Source organism: Salvelinus namaycush, chromosome 9, assembly GCF_016432855.1.
Source record: "Salvelinus namaycush isolate Seneca chromosome 9, SaNama_1.0, whole genome shotgun sequence".
Taxonomy (NCBI): domain Eukaryota; kingdom Metazoa; phylum Chordata; class Actinopteri; order Salmoniformes; family Salmonidae; genus Salvelinus; species Salvelinus namaycush.
The window spans coordinates 44,912,276-44,932,376 of record NC_052315.1 but is presented as its reverse complement, the minus strand read 5'-3'; the positions used below and the strand labels follow the sequence as shown (position 1 = coordinate 44,932,376).

General features: G+C 44.0%; 1 protein-coding gene across 1 annotated transcript in view; it reads left to right on the top strand.

The window, feature by feature from the left end:
* The window catches only part of LOC120054122 (transcriptional enhancer factor TEF-1-like), a 43,000-nt gene extending 25,734 nt beyond the window's left edge, over positions 1-17,266 (top strand). Inside the window, exons 4-14 of the mRNA XM_039001532.1 lie at positions 4,138-4,202; positions 4,507-4,569; positions 5,299-5,310; positions 8,382-8,516; positions 8,641-8,687; positions 10,073-10,134; positions 10,361-10,485; positions 11,229-11,402; positions 14,284-14,424; positions 15,702-15,854; positions 15,992-17,266. Of these exons, the coding sequence (XP_038857460.1) occupies positions 4,138-4,202; positions 4,507-4,569; positions 5,299-5,310; positions 8,382-8,516; positions 8,641-8,687; positions 10,073-10,134; positions 10,361-10,485; positions 11,229-11,402; positions 14,284-14,424; positions 15,702-15,854; positions 15,992-16,105 (1,091 nt within the window). The 3' untranslated portion in view covers positions 16,106-17,266. The remainder of the gene's footprint in view (positions 1-4,137; positions 4,203-4,506; positions 4,570-5,298; positions 5,311-8,381; positions 8,517-8,640; positions 8,688-10,072; positions 10,135-10,360; positions 10,486-11,228; positions 11,403-14,283; positions 14,425-15,701; positions 15,855-15,991) is intronic.
* The last annotated feature ends 2,835 nt before the right edge of the window (positions 17,267-20,101 follow it).

Genomic DNA, 20,101 nt, shown 5'->3' with positions numbered 1-20,101 from the left:
CACCATGTCACAGGGAAATGGGATGCGTGGGAGGAGGTTTGTTTTGAATACAGCCTAGTGCTGTTGCAATTCACCTAGCTTCTACATAGGGGCGAAATTCTAGGTATTATTTCTGGAGCTTTAAAGTTGGAATCCGAAGCGGTGAAACTGCCACGTCTGTTTACGATATTCCAACAACAAAAATATTCCCCCCCTCTGACATCATGGCAAATCATTGCACGCATGATAGAACAGCAGAGTGTGTCCTATGATACAATTATTATTTTTTTACCACTGAGCAGAATGCTCCTCTTCCCCGTTTCAAAAGCAAAACAAAAACATGCGCATGCCTGGGGGTCGACCAGTGGTGCTGTTTCACCAAATGCTGATCTCAGCTTTAAGGTCTAATCACTTGGATGGGGCTATTATTCCCATAACATACCCCAAGGTAGCCCTCTGTGTTTGTGTGTGACAATATGGAGGCTGGACCAGACAGAGCCCTGGGGAAGGAGTGAAGATACAGCAGCTCTAGCCGTGGTAATGTTCCAGTCTGTAGTAGTTATAGGGCTTCTCTCCCGTCTCCCCAGCCAGCCAGGGGACCTCCCACTGAAAGGCTCCATATTGTTGGCTTAGGCCTTTGTGATGCTAATGTAGGCCTGAGACCCTTGAGTCATCCATCATGGCCGGCGGGACAGCCAGGCTATTGTCCAGAGGATTTGGGTCTCTCCTGCACTCACTCCGCTCCGCCGAGAGACAGGGGCTTGCCTGGGGCCCAGTGCATTCTGGGAAGGGGGAGTAAAGAGCGGAAAGGATTAGGGCGCCCGTCACAGTGTAAATATAAGCTAGTCAGAGGGCTATGAAAGGAGGGTGCCTGCGACAAGTTTGAGCACTGGACCAAGAGACGAGGCATTTTGTTGTACGTGTGCATATTTTGTGGGATTTGTAATGTTGGGAGTTGATACTTTTGATACGTTTTAAAGTTGCTAGCCTCACTACCTTGAACGCAACATGCAAGAAAATGAATAGAACTGTAGAATACGGAGGGCAGCTTCTTTAACTGGTTCAAGATCATTTCATTGCCTATAAAGTGTTTGGTTTTTATTCCATTTCAGTGTTTCACAACTTTGATAATGTCAAGAACAGGGCAAGTCACAGTTGTCTTTCCTTATGGCCTTGATTCACAATGACACTTGGAAACCATCTCTGAGAAAAGCCTTTAAATCCCTTGTTATGATGTTGGAAACAGCTCATATTGCCTGGCAATAGACATTTATTGGAGGAGCGTTTAATGGCAAAGCCACACGAAGAGTGCAGTGAGTGAGTGTATGAGTGATCCTCAGGTTGTCAGAATGCCAATGTGTTCTCTAGGGTCTTCTGACATCACCCTGGATGCTGCAGTGCAGAGCCTTGTGGGGGTATGGTCAGTCCATCCTTAAAACGAGGGCCGGGAAAGGAAATGAGAGCTTTAAAAAGATCTCAGCTAAGAGACGTAACGATCTTGTTACACACACACACACACACACACACAAAAAAAATCTAATTTTTATAGCTGTTGTTACCAATACAAATAATTTCGACGTGTAACACGAAAACACTAACCTGCGTTATCCAGGAATTTCAGTGTCAGTTGTCCGTTGGTGTCAGTGGAGGGTGCTAAACTACCTCTCTCTGGTTATGTTGTGTGTACTGTGTGGTGTTGTGTCTCTGCCCTTTGTCTCTGACCCCTGACCTCTAACCCCTGGCCTGGATCAGTAGGGCTGAGGCCGGGTCACTGTGGGTCAGTGTCCTGCCCCATCCGTCAGCCTGGTAAGTGGGAGCTGAAATGGGAACACAGAACTGCCCACACACACTATCAGCTGTCAAGTAGCACTGTAGCAGTCTGCTGATCAGGCAAACCATAGCAATGAGAGCTCTAAGCTCCAACTCTACATAGTCAGACATCTCCAACCCACACACAAACTCTATCTCGTCGACCCACTGAACTCTCAACTCCAATCTGTTAACCCTAACTCTGACCCTGCTCTAACCTCTGCTGTAGGCTGCATTATGTTCTCCATAATTTTTTATTATTTAAGGGATAGCCAATGAAAGGAGATATTGTCCAGTTTGCTTGACGGATTTGCAAGGCATTTGAATAAGATGTTATTTCAGAGAGAACTCATTTGAATGTGTGTTTCTTGGCACATGCAATAATGATATTAAAAATTGACTGCTCCTAAAAAGCAACTTCGGATTTTGAAAACAGCCTATGTGGCATCGATGTTAGTCAGAAACATTTATTCTAGTGTCGAACTTGACTACAAAGTGTAAATAGGATAATTCTGGTCATAAAGTCAGCCTCGTCCAAACCAGAGATTTGCGAGATGATAGGAAAAATGTCTATGTCATGGAATGAAGGGTACTGTTACTACTGTAACAGTTTTCATTTGGTTTGGTTTATTTAAATCCTGCCCAAAGCTGGCGGCACCCAAGTAATCATCAATTCAGAGCGCAGCTGCAAGCGGCCAGATCGTAATGCCCATGGTCAATTTGGTTTGACATTTCATACCCCTATGGGGTTAGATAGGGACCATCAGTAAATTACACAATGTAAACAATATTTTTTAAATGTCAATAGCACCAAATGTAACTGACTTAAAAACCTAAAACCAACTATAAATTATAGAAATGTATTTACAAACATTGAAAGCATTTATGAGCCAACTAAAAGATGTGCAACATGAAAATATTGTCCCATTTACATTGTATAATTTATTGATGGTGCCTAACTAGCCCCAGAGATAATCTATCCAATGTCAAACCAACTTTGCCACGGTTGCACACCAGCTGGCTGAAGCTAATTGGCGAAAGAAGTTGGCTAGCACTAGCTAGCCTCTGCAATTTCAAGACACAAGACCTGGTTAGACTGTTTCAAGTTATCTAGAAGGGTGAGCAAATGTAACTGTGTACTGTTTTGGCAGAGTGAATGTACAAACGCTTGCCACGTGCTAACACACACACACACACAACAGACTCTCGTTTGGCTTCAGTCATGGCCGCTGCATTTCTTAAAGACCAAGCTGAAAATGAGGCCAAATCAGGAAGTTCAGCCCCCCTTAAATGGCTGGTTTTACAGAGACAACAAACAAAGCAGGAATCTGTGATGGAGCTGGTTTTGAATAAAAGTTCAGAAGAAAGCTGAGGGAAATGGAGCAGTGTTACCTCTTTGAAACTTAATGAGACATTTGACAATAATAATGTTCATCAGTGCAGAAACTTCTGTCTCTTGTCTCTCTTCTGGCAGTGCACTCTTTTTGTTTAGCTCTGGAAATAGATATTAGCTTACTCAACTCATAGTGGGCTAATTTATGAGTATCATGGGGGAGGGATTTCTTGGTTTGGTCTGTTAGGTTGAGGGTTTTTAAACTTCTCTCTCTCCCTCCCTCTGTCTCTCCCTTTCTCTCTCTCACTCCCTCTCTCATCCCTCTCCCTCTTTCTTTCTCTCTGGCTCTCTCTCTCTCCATCCCTCTGTCTGTCTGTCTCTCCCTTTCTCTCTGCCCTTTCTCTCTCTCCCTCTCCCTCACCCTCACCCTCTCTCTTCCTCCCTCACCATCCCTCTCTCTCTCCCCCTTTCTCTCTTCCTCCCTCACCCTCCCTCTCTTTCTCTCTTCCTCACCCTCCCTCTCTCTCTCCCTCTCGCTCTGTCACTCTCCCTCTCGCTTGTTTAGTGCTTTTGCCAAGTCCCGCTGAGTGTGTTTGCAAGCTGGTGAAAATAATGAATTATTCAGCAGTAAGCATGCTTACAGCTGGCCGTTTGGGGGCCTTTGATCTGGGAATTGGGCGTCTGCATGAATGCCCGTATTGTCATGTTATGTGTACACAGTGTGTGAGTGATTGAGAGTAGGGAGGCCCCAGCATGGGCAGCGGGAGATTACAGTGCGGGCCTGCTGGGTGCAGGGTCACACCACTAAATCCCCCCAGATGCTGTTTTTTTCGGCCGAGGTCACATGTTATCCGCCAGTCCGTGTTGCCTTAACAAAATGGTCCCCTCCAAGTGAACAAGGGTTAGAGTTAGTATCACCCACCAGGCCCCCTCCACACACACACCTGTCTGGAGTGGACACCTAAGCCAGGAGGCCACTACCTACACAAACCTGAGTGATTTGTTTCTTCCCCCAGGTCGCAATGAGTTGATAGCGAGATACATCAAACTAAGAACGGGAAAGACAAGGACAAGAAAGCAGGTAAGAGGACTCATCAGTCCAATCCCTAAGGTACACATATTGCCATTTTCTGGAGCCCTTAGAGGTTGCTGGAGGGCAGGTCACCTGATACTACTGGCCAGGCGAAGGAACTTTGACCTGTGTGGCCATGCGTAGGAGAATCAAAACATGATGCATAGCACTTTTCACTGTCAAACAGTGGAGGAAAGAAAGCGCTGGATGCAGTTGTCAAGGGAGGAGTGTGTGCCTGCAGTGGCGGGCTTTAGGCCCTTTTTCTTTTTCATCTCCATGGTAACCGTCTGTTCCCTTGTCTCCCTCCCAACAGGTCTCCAGTCACATTCAGGTTCTTGCCAGACGGAAATCTCGGGAGTTTCACACCAAGCTAAAGGTAAGAGCTACTGCCTTTTGGACCTCCAAGCGCTGTTTGTCTAGCTTCCTGTTTCTGTTGCGGTGGTAATGGGTGGGATGCCTGATGCTGTGACTCCAGTATCCTAGATTCCACACATCCAATATTCCTGTTTAGCATTCGATGGGCTAGTCCCATGCTTCCCCCTGTTTGTTGCTCTTGTTTCTTATTGCTTCCTGTGACTAACAAAAGTGTACACCCGCTCAGCGGAACTCGAATGGCTTTGCAAGGTGATAGTTCTACTCTCTCTTTCACTGATCAAGGCTTGAATTGTATGTTCAGTTTCATAATATTTCATATTATATTTTACTCAAGAAAAATATCTTACATCAACTTGCAAGAAAGTACTGTAATGTTTAAATGCTAATGTAATTTTTTAAAATATATAAATATTGATCCTGAAAGTAGATTGCACCTACAATATCTCCCTGCATGATGTTTGGACAGCAAGCCAATAAGAGAAGCATGCTGGCAAGACGTGTTCGCTGTTGATTGTATATGAGCACCTTAGTGTTGGAGATAGCAGTCAGCCAGAAGCTATGACCTTATCATCGTTTAACACTGAAGCTGTTCTTTGTTTGTGTGTGTTTGTGTGTGTGCTCAACGTAATCATTCTATGTTGTAATACGGACAGTAGTTAGTTTTGTCCGGATAGCAAAGTGTGACGAGTGGGCTGTAAGAGTAAAACCACTCTCATCTCTTTGCATTCAGGTCACATGTATGGTAAGTACCACCCTCAAAATACTGTACTGTTGGCTGTGCTTCAGGCCCGTCTGTAAAGCTAGGTGTCCCTGCTCTTAGATCCATAGTGTTGTGTCCTGCTGCTAAAGGCCCAAGTACTGTGTAATGTACAGTAACAGTCAAACGTTTGGACACACCTACTCATTCAATTGTTTTTCTTTATTTTTACTATGTTATATATTGTAGAAAAGTAGTGAAGACATCAAAACTATGGAATAACACATATGGAATCATGTAGTAACCAATAAAGTGTTCAACAAATCTAAATATATTTTATATTTGAGAATCTTCAAAGTAGCCACCCTTTGCCTTGATGACAGCTTGGTACACTCTTGGCGTTCTCTCAACCAGCTTCATGATGTAGTGACCTGGAATGCATTTCAATTAACAGGTGTGCCTTGTTAATTTGTGGAATTGATTTCCTTCTTAATGTGTTTGCGCCAATCACTTGTCTTGTGACAAGGTAGGGGTGGTATACAGAAGATAGCCCTATTTGTTAAAAGACCAAGTCCATGTTATGTCAAGAACAGCTCAAATAAGCAAAGAGAAACATCAGTCCATCATTACTTTAAGACATGAAGGTCAGTCAATCCAAGGGCTCCTGAGTGGCGCAGCGGTCTAAGGCACTTCATCTCAGTGGTTGAGGCATCACTACAGACACCCTGGTTCAATTCCAGGCTGTATCACAACCGGACATGATTGGGAGTCCCATAAGGCAGCGCTCAATCAGAGTCGTCCTGATTTGGCCGGTGTAGGCCACCATTGTAAATAATAATTTGTTCAGAATTGACTTGCCTAGTTAAATAAAGGTTAAATAAAATCTAAATAAATTAAAAAATCCGGAGAATGTTAAGAACTTTTATTCAAGTGCAGTCGCAAAAACCATCAAGCGGTATGATGAAACTGGCTCTCATGAGGACCGCCACAGGAAAGGAAGACCCAGATTTACCTCTGCTGCAGAGGATAAGTTAATTAGAGTTACCAGCCTCAGATTGCAGCCCAAATAAATGCTTTACAGAGTTCAAGTAACAAACACATCTCAACATCAACTGTTCAGAGGATACTGAGTGAATCAGGCCTTCGTGGTTGAATTTCTGCAAAGAAACCACTACTAAAGGACACCAATAATAATAAGAGACTTGCTTGGGCTAAGAAACACGAGCAATGGAGAATAGACTGGCGGAAAGCTGTCTTCAAGGCAAAGGGTGGCTACTTTGAAGATTCTCAAATATAAAATATATTTAGATTTGTTGAACACTTTTTTGGTTACTACATGATTCCATATGTGTTATTCCATAGTTTTGATGTCTTCACTATTATTCTACAATGTAGAAAATGTAAAAAATAAATAAAAACCCTTGAGGAGGTGTGTCCAAACGTTTGACTGGTATTGTATGTCCTGTGTGTGTGCATCTATCACCAGCAGCTACTGTGTATCCACTCCATCTCACTGTATCTACTCCATCTCACTGTATCCACTCCATCTCACTGTATCCACTCCATCTCACTGTATCCACTCATCACACTGTATCCACTCCATCTCACTGTATCCACTCCATCTCACTGTATCCACTCCATCTCACTGTATCCACTCCATCTCACTGTATCCACTCCATCTCAGTGTATCCACTCCATCTCACTGTATCCACTCCATCTCACTGTATCCACTCCATCAACTGTATCCACTCCATCTCAGTGTATCCACTCCATCACACTGTATCCACTCCATCTCACTGTATCCACTCCATCACACTGTATCCACTCCATCTCACTGTATCCACTCCATCTCACTGTATCCACTCCATCACACTGTATCCACTCCATCTCACTGTATCCACTCCATCTCACTGTATCCACTCCATCTCAGTGTATCCACTCCATCTCAGTGTATCCACTCCATCTCAGTGTATCCACTCCATCTCACTGTATCCACTCCATCTCAGTGTATCCACTCCATCTCACTGTATCCACTCCATCTCACTGTATCCACTCCATCTCAGTGTATCCACTCCATCTCACTGTATCCACTCCATCTCAGTGTATCCACTCCATCACACTGTATCCACTCCATCTCACTGTATCCACTCCATCACACTGTATCCACTCCATCTCACTGTATCCACTCCATCTCACTGTATCCACTCCATCTCACTGTATCCACTCCATCTCACTGTATCCACTCCATCTCACTGTATCCACTCCATCACACTGTATCCACTCCATCTCAGTGTATCCACTCCATCTCAGTGTATCCACTCCATCTCACTGTATCCACTCCATCTCACTGTATCCACTCCATCTCACTGTATCCACTCCATCTCAGTGTATTGTCTTCGCCAGCATGCTCGTCTTCTCCCAAGTCTTCTTTCACGCAAATGGCAGTGAGGCATTCCATTAACCCATGCTTGCACAAATTCACATGTTGTCCCGTGTGTCTCTGTCGTTAGAACATAGTGCTTGCAACACCCAAGGTTGTGGGTTCAATTCCCGCTGGGGCCACCCATAAGTAAAATGTATCATGACTGTAAGTCGCTTTGGGGGGAAAAACGTCTGCTAAATGGCATATATTACATATGCTTTTAAAATTTAACAGAAATGCTACTTAAATGACAGCATGTCAGAGGATGACACTTAACAGAGAACTCAAGCACCAGAGTGCCTTTTTTCCCCCCAAAGTTCAGTGTACACTACAATCTTGCCCTAATGTCCTTGTTTGTTTTCATAGAAGACCAACTCTGCCTTTAGAAGATAAATGCATGAAATGGTCTGGTATTCAATCACAGGCTCAAAAACACCACAATGTGTATTCTGTGCTTTTATTCACCAGTCTGAGAGAGAAGAAGTATGAAGAGCAATAGAAATCTGTACTCTTAATAGCACATTCCTTTCAGGTGTATAGGCGGTCTTGGTGTTCCTGTGGTCTTTTCAGATAATCCATGTCCTCGCCTGCTGGCGTTGTAAAGAGTTCTGTTGTGTGCGTGTGTTTGGCTGTTGTTGCTTGTTGTTTGGCCCACCACTCTCTGGCTGAGTCATTGTGTTGTTTTCTGCTGAAGGACCAGAGTGTGAAGGACAAGGCACTGCAGAGTATGGCCTCCATGTCCTCGGCTCAGATCGTCTCTGCCACCGCCATCCACAACAAGCTTGGCCTCCCAGGCTTCCCAAGACCCACCTTCCCTGGGGCGGCAGGGGTAAGACACCCGTCACTAAACACACATCTCTCGTAACAATTGACAAATATGGCAATTGACAAAGGACTTTATGTGCGTTGTGCCATCCTGATTGTCCATTCATTCATCTACTCCTTTTCCCTAGTTTTGGCAGGGTATGATATCCACTGGCCAGCCTGGATCCTCACAAGAGTAAGAAGTCCTAATGCTTGTCTTGTTATTCATAATAGAAGATGATGAAGTAATAAGTAATAACAAATGTGTTTGCTTGATGGTATAACTCAGTGGTCACCAACCGGACTTGTTGATCTCCAAGGCATTTCTAGTCGATTGCCAAACATTTCTGTAAAAAACCCAATGATAAAGCCTTGTGTTCCTATTTTTTTTTATTAGTCTCGGGCTGTTGGTGGTAGGTGCAGCCAATTCAGCTGCCCTGCGTGCCGGGTAGGCAAACTGTTGCCATTTCATGTGTCTGAAGGTACAAACTCTGCCTTCCCGGTGGGCCTGGAGAGGAAATCAAGTGCACTATGCTACCGCTGGTCTTTCAGATTGCTCAGATGACCCAGTCTGCAGTAACGTGGCATAAAAGAAAGCTACGGCAAAATTGTTACTGTGAGATTTCAAAACGTTTAAAACCATGACTAGAGAGATACTGTCAACAAATACAGCAAAGAACTGATGTTTTTATGAGTGACTTCATGTTTAGGTTCTTACTCAGCACTGTCAACACTTTGTATTCAACACTTTTATAACCCATAAAATTAGCATTCTTCCTATTTCCACTCAGCGCTACAACAAGCACTGCAGCAGTAATGAATGAGTAGGAAAATGTATCTATAGGTTTGCGTTGTTGTTATTATTAGTGGCTTGGGTCTCTTTTAATATCAGGAATATTTCACTTTCTCTGTTCATAGGAGTAACAACATGAATTTGTGCAGGAGGCAGAAATAATGCGGTGCGACTCGAATTTCGCCATCAGCTGGAAGACGGTGTCCCTTTTTGGTCAGTGTCAGCGGAGGAAAGGGAGAGCGGAGGGATGTTGAGAGACGGACCCTCAGTCTGCTGCTCTCTCCCTCCGCTGAGACTGACCATCAGATGCAGGCACCATCAGCCCAATAAAATAAAAAGCAAATTATTTAAATGTATGCTCACTCAGCTGTGCCTCACAAGTAATACAACAATGGATCTATTACCGGTGTGATCATATAGCCTACCTCAAAATGTTGAAATATATATATATTTTTTTTAAATGTTTCCCAAACAACACTGCATTGGCAGGTCAATTCAAGCAAAGCCAGTATGCGGTGATAATGTATTGGGCCTATAGCCTACTGCACAAACCTCAATGCTACAGAGCTGTTTTTAATTGGTTAATGTTGCGTAGGCTTACATTTTTTTAAAGTCATGTTAATAAAAAATCCGAGCGGTAGATCTCGGCATGCATTTTGACTCAGAAAGTGATCTTGGCCCAGAAAAAGGTTGGTGACCACTGGTCTAACTGGTATGTAGCCAGTTCATTCTTTGTATTATTGCATTACCCAGGTCAACCTCCTGATTCTGTGTCTTTTTGTCTTCAGCGTTAAGCCATTTGCCCAGCAGGCCTACCCCATCCAGACAGCTGTAACGACCACCATCTCAGGTGAGAGAACTTTTACCCTACCCACTCTATCAGCTCATTTCAATTCCTCTCAGGCCAACGCTCAAAAGAAACTCCAATGGCACCTATTTACCAGTACATTAATACTATTACATGGCCAATGCTACTATTGCTATAGCTAATGTTCATAACGTTAGTGAGGGGTGGGATGTTAGTGTCGGTAAACGGTGGATAGTGAATTGACGGTGTTGTATGTTACCCTGCCCAGCGTACGAGCCTCCCACAGCCCCCACGCCTACAGCCCCAGCCTGGCAGGGCCGCTCCATCGGGACCACCAAACTCAGACTGGTGGAGTTCTCTGCCTTCCTGGAGCAGCAGAGAGACCCTGACTCTGTGAGTACCTGCCCTACTGTATTCCTTTCCACACATAGTAAAACACACCAGGGTAAACCAGTAGGTGTTTCTCAGACAGCATCCCAAAGCAGGTCAAACTAGTGCCAATTCCTGAGGTCAACCGTACAGCCTCAAACTGGGGCATGTCTTCACACACACTCACAGACAGAGAAGGTAAAACAAGGACAATAATGTCACAAGCAAAGCAGAATCCCTCCAAATACCAAAGTGATACCTAAGTGACTCTGGAAAATCTATGTTTACCTTGGCACAGCCGATTTGTCATTTTGTCACTATTTCTTAGCTATTGCTTTTTTGCTTGTGTTCTATGACAGCAGACATTTATCTTGGGGTAGTGAGTTATCCGAGACCAGTATTTATGCTGCTATGCCTGTGCACATCTGTGACTTTAAAACAACCCTGAAAAGAAAACTGTCTTTTCTGAAGAGGTTGTCAGATCATACATGACGCGATAAAATCATTTTGAAATATTCATATAATTTTGATATGACGACCTTGTCAAGAGGGATTGAGAACTTTTAGAGCCGGTTTCCCAGACATATATTAACTCTAATCCTGGACTAAAATGCATTCTCAATGGAGATGAACTATTGAAAACGTTTCTTAGTTCAGGACCAGGCTTAATCTGTGTCTGGGAAACTGGCCCTTAAGGTAATGGAGAAGTCATAAAAAATGCCAATAGAAGGGATCTATTTAAACCTGTTGTTTTACTCTCTCGTCAGTACAACAAGCACCTGTTTGCCCACATCGGACAGACTAACTACTCGTACAGCGATGCCCTACTGGAGGCTGTCGACATCCGTCAGATCTACGATAAGTTCCCAGAGAAGAAGGGAGGACTGAAGGAGCTCTTTGGAAAGGGCCCTCACAACTCCTTTTTCCTGGTCAAGTTCTGGGTGAGTTTAATGGCACATGCGCACACGATGATGCTTTTTAAAAGGCGCATTGTCGGCTGTCCAATGCGCTGCTCTATAACCCGTCTCGAATTGATTCCCGGCCTTTATTGTCCACACAATTTAGCGTCACAGAAAACACGATTTACATCTAAACAAACAACTTTAATGATGCGTACATTCAAGTATACGCATCATGAGTGAAGCCGAGGATATGGTTTTGTGTTTGAATGTGTGTGTATGTGCGATTCCCCAGGGTCTGATGTGGTAGCATTGAGGCTTTGTTTGAACACCTGCCTACCTCCTGACAGGTGTGAGAGATTGGGGCAAACTAAGGAGATTGCAGTAGCACCCTACCAATGGAGTCTCTGTCTCTCATTTCTCTCTAAGCGCAAATATTTACTGGCACCATTCTCCACGGCTTTACTTACTATTACATCCTATATAGTCTATTGGCCCCAAGAAAGCTTTATTTGATTTACAATGTTACACCTGGAGTATGATGTCATCCTCAGCTCTCTGTTTCCTCTATGTTTGTTACATACATGCTGGTTCTCTATTAGCTTTGAGATACTCAGTAAAATCCCTTTATTTTGTTCAACACACAAATATTTTCATAATCTACAACTAATAGGTTTTAAAACTTGAGCATATTAATTCACGTCAACATGAATTCAATTCCAAATTCAAAATGGGAAACGCAAACAAGACGGTGAGTCTCTCTTCAGACATTAGTGAAGAGCCACTGCATCTGAATTTCAAACATGGACACTCACCATCTAAACAATCGCCCTCCTCTGATCATTACAGGCCTTAATAACCAGCTGACTTAATGAAGGAGCTATTTATTCCTTTGTTCACATGATGAACTCGGTGTTCTCTGAAACAGACTGTCCCCTTCAGAGGACTCTTATTGAATAGTTTATTTTTACATCCATTCAGGCCATTTCTAATATCTGTCTTGTGCCATTCGGATATTTCGGAAGCCTCTTTCTGCCTCATTTGAGATGCAGAAGCACAAGATTATTGTACAACAGTGTTTACCGGTAGATAGCCACTCAACTCATTCTCAGCATACAGACATGCCAAATAATACACTGCTCAAAAAAATAAAGGGAACACTTAAACAACACAATGTAACTCCAAGTCAATCACACTTCTGTGAAATCAAACTGTCCACTTAGGAAGCAACACTGATTGACAATAAATTTCACATGCTGTTGTGCAAATGGAATAGACAAAAGGTGGAAATTATAGGCAATTAGCAAGACACCCCCAATAAAGGAGTGGTTCTGCAGGTGGTGACCACAGACCACTTCTCAGTTCCTATGCTTCCTGGCTGATGTTTTGTTCACTTTTGAATGCTGGCGGTGCTTTCACTCTAGTGGTAGCATGAGATGGAGTCTACAACCCACACAAGTGGCTCAGGTAGTGCAGCTCATCCAGGATGGCACATCAATGCGAGCTGTGGCAAGAAGGTTTGCTGTGTCTGTCAGCGTAGTGTCCAGAGCATGGAGGCGCTACCAGGAGACAGGCCAGTACATCAGGAGACGTGGAGGAGGCCGTAGGAGGGCAACAACCCAGCAGCAGGACCGCTACCTCCGCCTTTGTGCAAGGAGGAGCACTGCCAGAGCCCTGCAAAATGACCTCCAGCAGGCCACAAATGTGCATGTGTCTGCTCAAACGGTCAGAAACAGACTCCATGAGGGTGGTATGAGGGCCCGACGTCCACAGGTGGGGGTTGTGCTTACAGCCCAACACCGTGCAGGACGTTTGGCATTTGCCAGAGAACACAAAGATTGGCAAATTCGCCACTGGCGCCCTGTGCTCTTCACAGATGAAAGCAGGTTCACACTGAGCACATGAGCACATGTGACAGAGTCTGGAGACGCCGTGGAGAACGTTCTGCTGCCTGCAACATCCTCCAGCATGACCGGTTTGGCGGTGGGTCAGTCATGGTGTGGGGTGGCATTTCTTTGTGGGGCCGCACAGCCCTCCATGTGCTCGCCAGAGGTAGCCTGACTGCCATTAGGTACCGAGATGAGATCCTCAGACCCCTTGTGAGACCATATGCTGACACATGCACATTTGTGGCCTGCTGGAGGTCATTTTGCAGGGCTCTGGCAGTGCTCCTCCTTGCACAAAGGCGGAGGTAGCGGTCCTGCTGCTGGGTTGTTGCCCTCCTACGGCCTCCTCCACGTCTCCTGATGTACTGGCCTGTCTCCTGGTAGCGCCTCCATGCTCTGGACACTACGCTGACAGACACAGCAAACCTTCTTGCCACAGCTCGCATTGATGTGCCATCCTGGATGAGCTGCACTACCTGAGCCACTTGTGTGGGTTGTAGACTCCGTCTCATGCTACCACTAGAGTGAGAGCACCGCCAGCATTCAAAAGTGACCAAAACATCAGCCAGGAAGCATAGGAACGAAGAATTGGTCTGTGGTCACCACCTGCAGAATCACTCCTTTATTCGGGGTGTCATGCTAATTGCCTATAATTTCCACATTTTGTCTATTCCATTTGCACAACAGCATGTGAAATTTATTGTCAATCAGTGTTGCTTCCTAAGTGGACAGTTTGATTTCACAGAAGTGTGATTGACTTGGAGTTACATTGTGTTGTTTAAGTGTTCCCTTTATTTTTTTGAGCAGTGTATAATTGCATGTATTGTCATGAGCCACTGGAGGGCCTCGCTGCCTTAGTAACCTTTACATTGAGTTGCTTTCCTCAAGTTAATCTTGACATTTTAAAGAAAATCCCTTTTTAATTTAAACATTTTCAGCATGTGTTGTAAACATTTAGCTCATTGTTTTAGCTGTTGTTAGTCAACATTTGCTTGACTATGTAGTTAAACCTCTGCTGTTGTGTTGTCCTGATGCAGGCTGATCTGAACTGTAACATCCAGGATGACTCTGGGGCCTTCTACGGTGTGACCAGCCAGTATGAGAGCTCTGAGAACATGACCATCACCTGCTCCACCAAGGTGTGCTCCTTCGGCAAGCAGGTGGTTGAGAAGGTGGAGGTGAGTCCTGGTCCTGCACACACCACTGTGTGCTCGGTGGAGAAGCAACTATAAAACGACACAAATGACTCACAATTACCTACTTTTATATTTGTGTGTTTATCACAATTGCGTACATGAGTGTTTTAACACCTATTTGATCGTGGTGGACATGGTTTCCTCCTCATTTATACAGCGGGTGGGTCTAATCCTGAATGCTGATTGGTTAAAACCGCATTCCAGCCCTTGTCTATGACTTTAAAATGCCTATTTAATCTGTTCCATCTGACTGCATATTCCACTGTCTCATCAGCCCAGCCAGGCAATTTATAAACATGATCTCCTCTATAAAAATCATCTAGACATTATCTCACATTTCTTTTAGACTAACATTTAGTTTTCAACAGCTGAGATCTGTATAAACCTTGTTGTCTGTCTCTCCAATGTTTGCAACATTGTTTCAATATTCAAATTCGATCTCCAGCTGTCCCATAGTAATGAACGTGTCAGGAGTCGGGATGAGACAGACAGGCAGGTAGCTTTTCTCAGCCAGTTGAAATCATGAGTCATTATCATTTTTATGGATATATACAAAGAACTATCAATAGAAAACAGGTCAAACGAAATGAAGTGCAGCTAGTTTGCAGTCTTTCCAGCTTCAGTTTGAAGTGATTGTTGACTAGCTCCTCTGAACAAAAGTGTCCTGACGAGCACATTTTCTACCTCAGGTGAAATCATTAGCTCATTGTTATGGATGTATCCAAATAAATGTCACTAGAAAACAGCTTAAACAAATACAAATGCTGCTACTTTGTTGTTATTCTGGCTGCACTGTTTGACGTGACTGTGAGTTAGCCGTAGTTGGCTAGCCAGCAAGCAAGGGATAAGAACGTTGCCAGCCAGTATGGCAAAAGAACATTTAGAACGAACGACTGGGTCGCATCTACAGATACAGAACAAAATAACTTAATGACTGGGTCGCATCTCTGGCAACCGAACACACCAGCCGGCTTGGGTAGCAACCCTAGATTTGTGTCGGGACTATATCATGTAGAAGGATGAAATATAATGAATAAATTCAGCGAAGTAACCTTTTTTGTTGGTAACCCATTGATTAACGGTGATAATGCCCGAGAAGCCGATGTTTGGAGGATATATTGGCACGGTTTGCCGGCCCTCGACGATACCCGTGCCAATATATCCTCCAAACACTGGCTTCTCGGGCATTATCACTTAATTGTTTTCTTGTGAAGAGCTGCACTCAGTGATCTCTCTCTTTCTCTCTTCCTCCCCCTCAGACGGAATATGCTCGCTTCGAGAACGGACGCTTTGTCTACAGGATAAGCCGCTCCCCTATGTGTGAATACATGATCAACTTCATCCACAAACTCAAACACCTGCCTGAGAAATACATGATGAACAGTGTCCTGGAGAACTTCACCATCCTATTGGTAAGGATGTCCTACTCAGAGTCATCAATCTGTTTGTATACTCATAACAAGTGTGTGTCTGTCTTTCTCTCTGAGTATGTGTGTGTTTCCGTGCATGTGTCTTACGTGTCTCACATTGCATTTGTCTTGTGTTTCAGGTGGTGACCAACAGAGAGACACAGGAGACGCTGCTGTGCATGGCGTGTGTGTTTGAGGTGTCGAACAGCGACCACGGAGCTCAACATCACATCTACCGGCTAGTCAAGGAATAAGAGACTGAGGCCTAGATTCAATCAGATCGAACGTTAACCGACATCCGCATAGCAGATGTTTTGGCGGTGTTGGAGGTGTAACTGCGGTATGAGCTGAAATATCGGTGAGCGGCTGCTCTTGTGTGGCATCAACCCTCCCTTCCTTAATATCCCTACCGTGTTGGGAGTTCAAGACGGTGCAAGGAAGTGTAGACTCTATCGATGTTAGAAGTAATGATATTCAAATGTCAAACCATTGATGTTAGGCTAATCGCATGTTTTCATGTTCATTTGGATGGGGGATTCGAGTGTTGTAACTTGTAACGTGGCTGAATGAAATTCTAACGCGGCTGTATGGGATTTGTCAGATTATAGTCGGGTGTGATTTCGTTTCATCCAATGGCGGTGTCCGCAATAATATAACGCAACGAGCCGCTTGTGGATTGGACAGCTCTCTGCAGTTCCACCTCCTGACACCGCCAAAACAACCGCTATGTGGATGTCAATCTGATTGAATCTAGCCCTGACACTCTGTGTAAAAATGCTTCATTCAGAACTGGGACAAACTATCACATAGATCTCACTAACCTGAAGGACATGTAGCTTATGAAGGATGGAGGGAAGACATTGAAGGACAGACCCTGAGTATTGTCAGGGTTGTGGGGGAGGACACAAGGCAACCGCCCAGTAAACACGCCTTCAGAATGACTTACTTGACAACCTTATGGAAAGTGGCTGTGCCTCTACACAAATCCCACCCACAATGTCCTTTGGTTACATTGTGGGTGAAGTCTATCACGGATAATATTATCATTATATTTTTGTCTTTTTAATGTATATTTGTATGAGTGCAGCTGTCAATCTGTGGTATAGTTGTGTCATGTGCCATTTTTGGTGTCTGTAGTGTAGAAAGTGTACATATGAAGGGGCATTGCGTAACATAGGGAGATGTTCTGTGGATTACATTTGGAAACTACTATCAGTTTCCAGCTTTTTATATTGTAGTCATCACCAATGTCAACCAATTACAGATCATGATAGCCTTTCTTAATTAGATAAATAGAAAAACTATACAAACAGTTACTACATACACTATATATACAAACGTACGTGGACACCCCATCAAATTAGTGGATTCGGCTATTTCAGCCACACCCGTTGCTGACAGGTGTATAAAATCGAGCCCACCGCCATGCAATCTCCATAGACAAACATTGGCAGTAGAATGGCCTTACAGAAGAGCTCAGTGACTTTCAACGTGGCACCGTCATAGGATACCACTTTTCCAACGAGTCAGTTCATCAAATTTCTCCCCAGGTCAACTGCAAGTGGTGTTATTTTGAAGTGGAAATGTCTAGAAGTACCAACTGCTCAGCCGCGAAGTGGTAGGCAACACAAGCTCAGAGAACTGGACCCCGAGTGCTGAAGCATGTAGCGTGTAAAAATTGTCTGTCCTCGGTTGCAACACTCACTACCGAGTTCCAAACTGCCTCTGGAAGCAACGTCAGCACAAAAACTGTTAATCTGGAGCTTCATGAAATGGGTTTCCATGGCCGAGCAGCCGCACACAAGCCTAAGATCACCATGCAATGCCAAGCGTCAGCTGGAGTGGTGTAAAGCTCGCCGCCATTTGACTATGGAGCAGTGGAAACATGTTCTCTGGAGTGATGAATTATGCTTCACCTTCTGGCAGTCCGACGGATTAATCTGAGTTTGGCGGTTGCCAGGAGAACGATACCTGTCCTATGTATAGTGCCAACTGTAAAGTTTGGTTGGTGGAGGTGGAATAATGGTCTGGGCTGTTTTTTGTGGTTTGGGCTAGGCCCCTTAGTTCCAGTGAGGGGAAATATTAACGCTGCAGCATGCAATGACATTCTAGAGTTATAGACGATTCTGTGCTTCCAACTTTGTGGCAACAGTTTGGGAAAGGCCCTTTTCCTGTTTCAGCATGACAATGCACCCGTTCATAAAGCGAGGTCCATACAGAATTTTTTTGTTGAGATTGGTGTGGAAAAACTTGACTGGCCTGCACAGAACCTTGATCTCAACCCCATCGAACACCTTTAGGATGAATTGGAACGGCTACTGAGAGCCAGGCCTAATCTCCCAACATCAGTGCCCGACCTCACTAATGCCCTTGTGGCTAAATGGAAGCAAGTCCATGCAGCAATGTTCCAACATCTAATGGAAAGCCTTCCCAGAAGAGTGGAGTTATAGCAGCAAATAGGGGGCCAACTCCATATTAATGCCCATGATTTTGGAATGAGATGTTCAACGAGCAGGTGTCCACATACTTTTGGTCATGTAGTGTACATGTAGCTGTGTGAACATCACTATCACACAAACATTTTCCAAAGAAAAGATATGTAGGTTTTACATTTTGTACATTTTGGATAACAAAGCAAATACTAAACTATAATGAAGACCAGTAATAGTTATAATTCCAGGGACACTTTGAAACTATAAATAAAATATATGATGATTCAGGTACCACTTTGCAGCACAACTCTCTCATATCTGCATCATATCTCCTGTGCCCAACTAAAAATAAACCTGTATTGTTAGGTATTACTGCACTGTTGGAGCTAGGAACATAAGCATTTCGCTACACCCCCGATAACATCTGCAAGATATGTGTATGCGACCAATAAAACTTGATTTTATTGGAAGAGGAAAAGCACTGTGATACCACAGCAAGACAATGTGTACAGACCAGAGATTCCTCCTATGTTATCTTTTCTCTGAGCTGCTAAGGTTTTACCCCGTATGACAATGAGGCAAAGAAATCATAGAATACACATATTGAACATTCAAAATGGACACTCTACTACCATAGTCACCCATCCCAAAGCACTTAGTTCCTCTGTATGGTTATTGCGGGGTGGAGTTAACTTGTTGAATGAACCTGCTCTTTTTAGTGACTGAGAAACACAGAAGTCAAAAACACTCCCATATATTAATCTCTGTGTTTCCCTGGTTCTGAATGCTATTCAGCCTTATTTTGCTTGTCAATCTGTGAGCTACGCTATTGGGCACATTAACCGTGGTGGTAGGGAATGGGATCCTTACAGATACTGTAACTCTACCACTCAAGCTGTGAGATCTTTCCTGAGCTGGAGGACAGCCTTGTAATTTCCATACATCCCAGTGTTATGTGTACAGTGCCTTAGTGAGTAACTTTCCACCAATGGCCCAATGGTTTGCTTGGATCGAAAATACATAACATTTGTGATGCGTCATGTCGGCCATTATAAATACACTGTTAACTATTAGTGGTTCTACATGTGCACCTATTTCACCTTGTTTTACAAAATAACTGGTAAATCATACATAGATTATTACAATGAACAAGTTCCGTGTGTAATAGCAGTAATAACTTTGCCTTGCTTATCAAAAACCAAAAAACTGGAGACATTTCAGAAGTGCAATTGTCCCTTGCACTGTAGCATAAAGTGCCTTTGGTCAAGACTTTCCAGCGAAGAAAAGGTTTAAAAGAAGCTAAACCAAAAAGTCTAAGAAAATGGTGGAAGAGATCACCAGAATGCCTTTTCCAATGCATTTCCCTGTAGAACTGTATTCATTTCCACAACAATTTGACTATTGCTGGGCGGCAGGTAGCCCAGCGGTTAGAGCATTGGGCCAGTAACTGGAAGGTCGCTAGTTAAAATCCCTGAGCTGACAAGGTGAAAAAATCGGTCAATTAACCCTACTTGCTCCAGGGTCGCCGTTGATAGTGGCAGACCCTGGCCGTGACCCCACTCTCCGAGGGTGTCCCGGGGAGTTGGGATAATGCAACAAAAAAACAAATTTCCAATTCACACGTGCGTATGATCCACACTTTACAGTTTAGTCATTTAGCAGACGCTCTTATCCAGAGTGACTTACAGTTAGTGTGTTCATTTTAAGATAGCTAGGTGAGACAACCACATTTCTCCGTCATAGTAAGTACATTTTTCCTCAATAAGGGAGTCAAGTGCGAGTGTTAGTTTACTTGTACATGTGTCAAATAGGACAAAT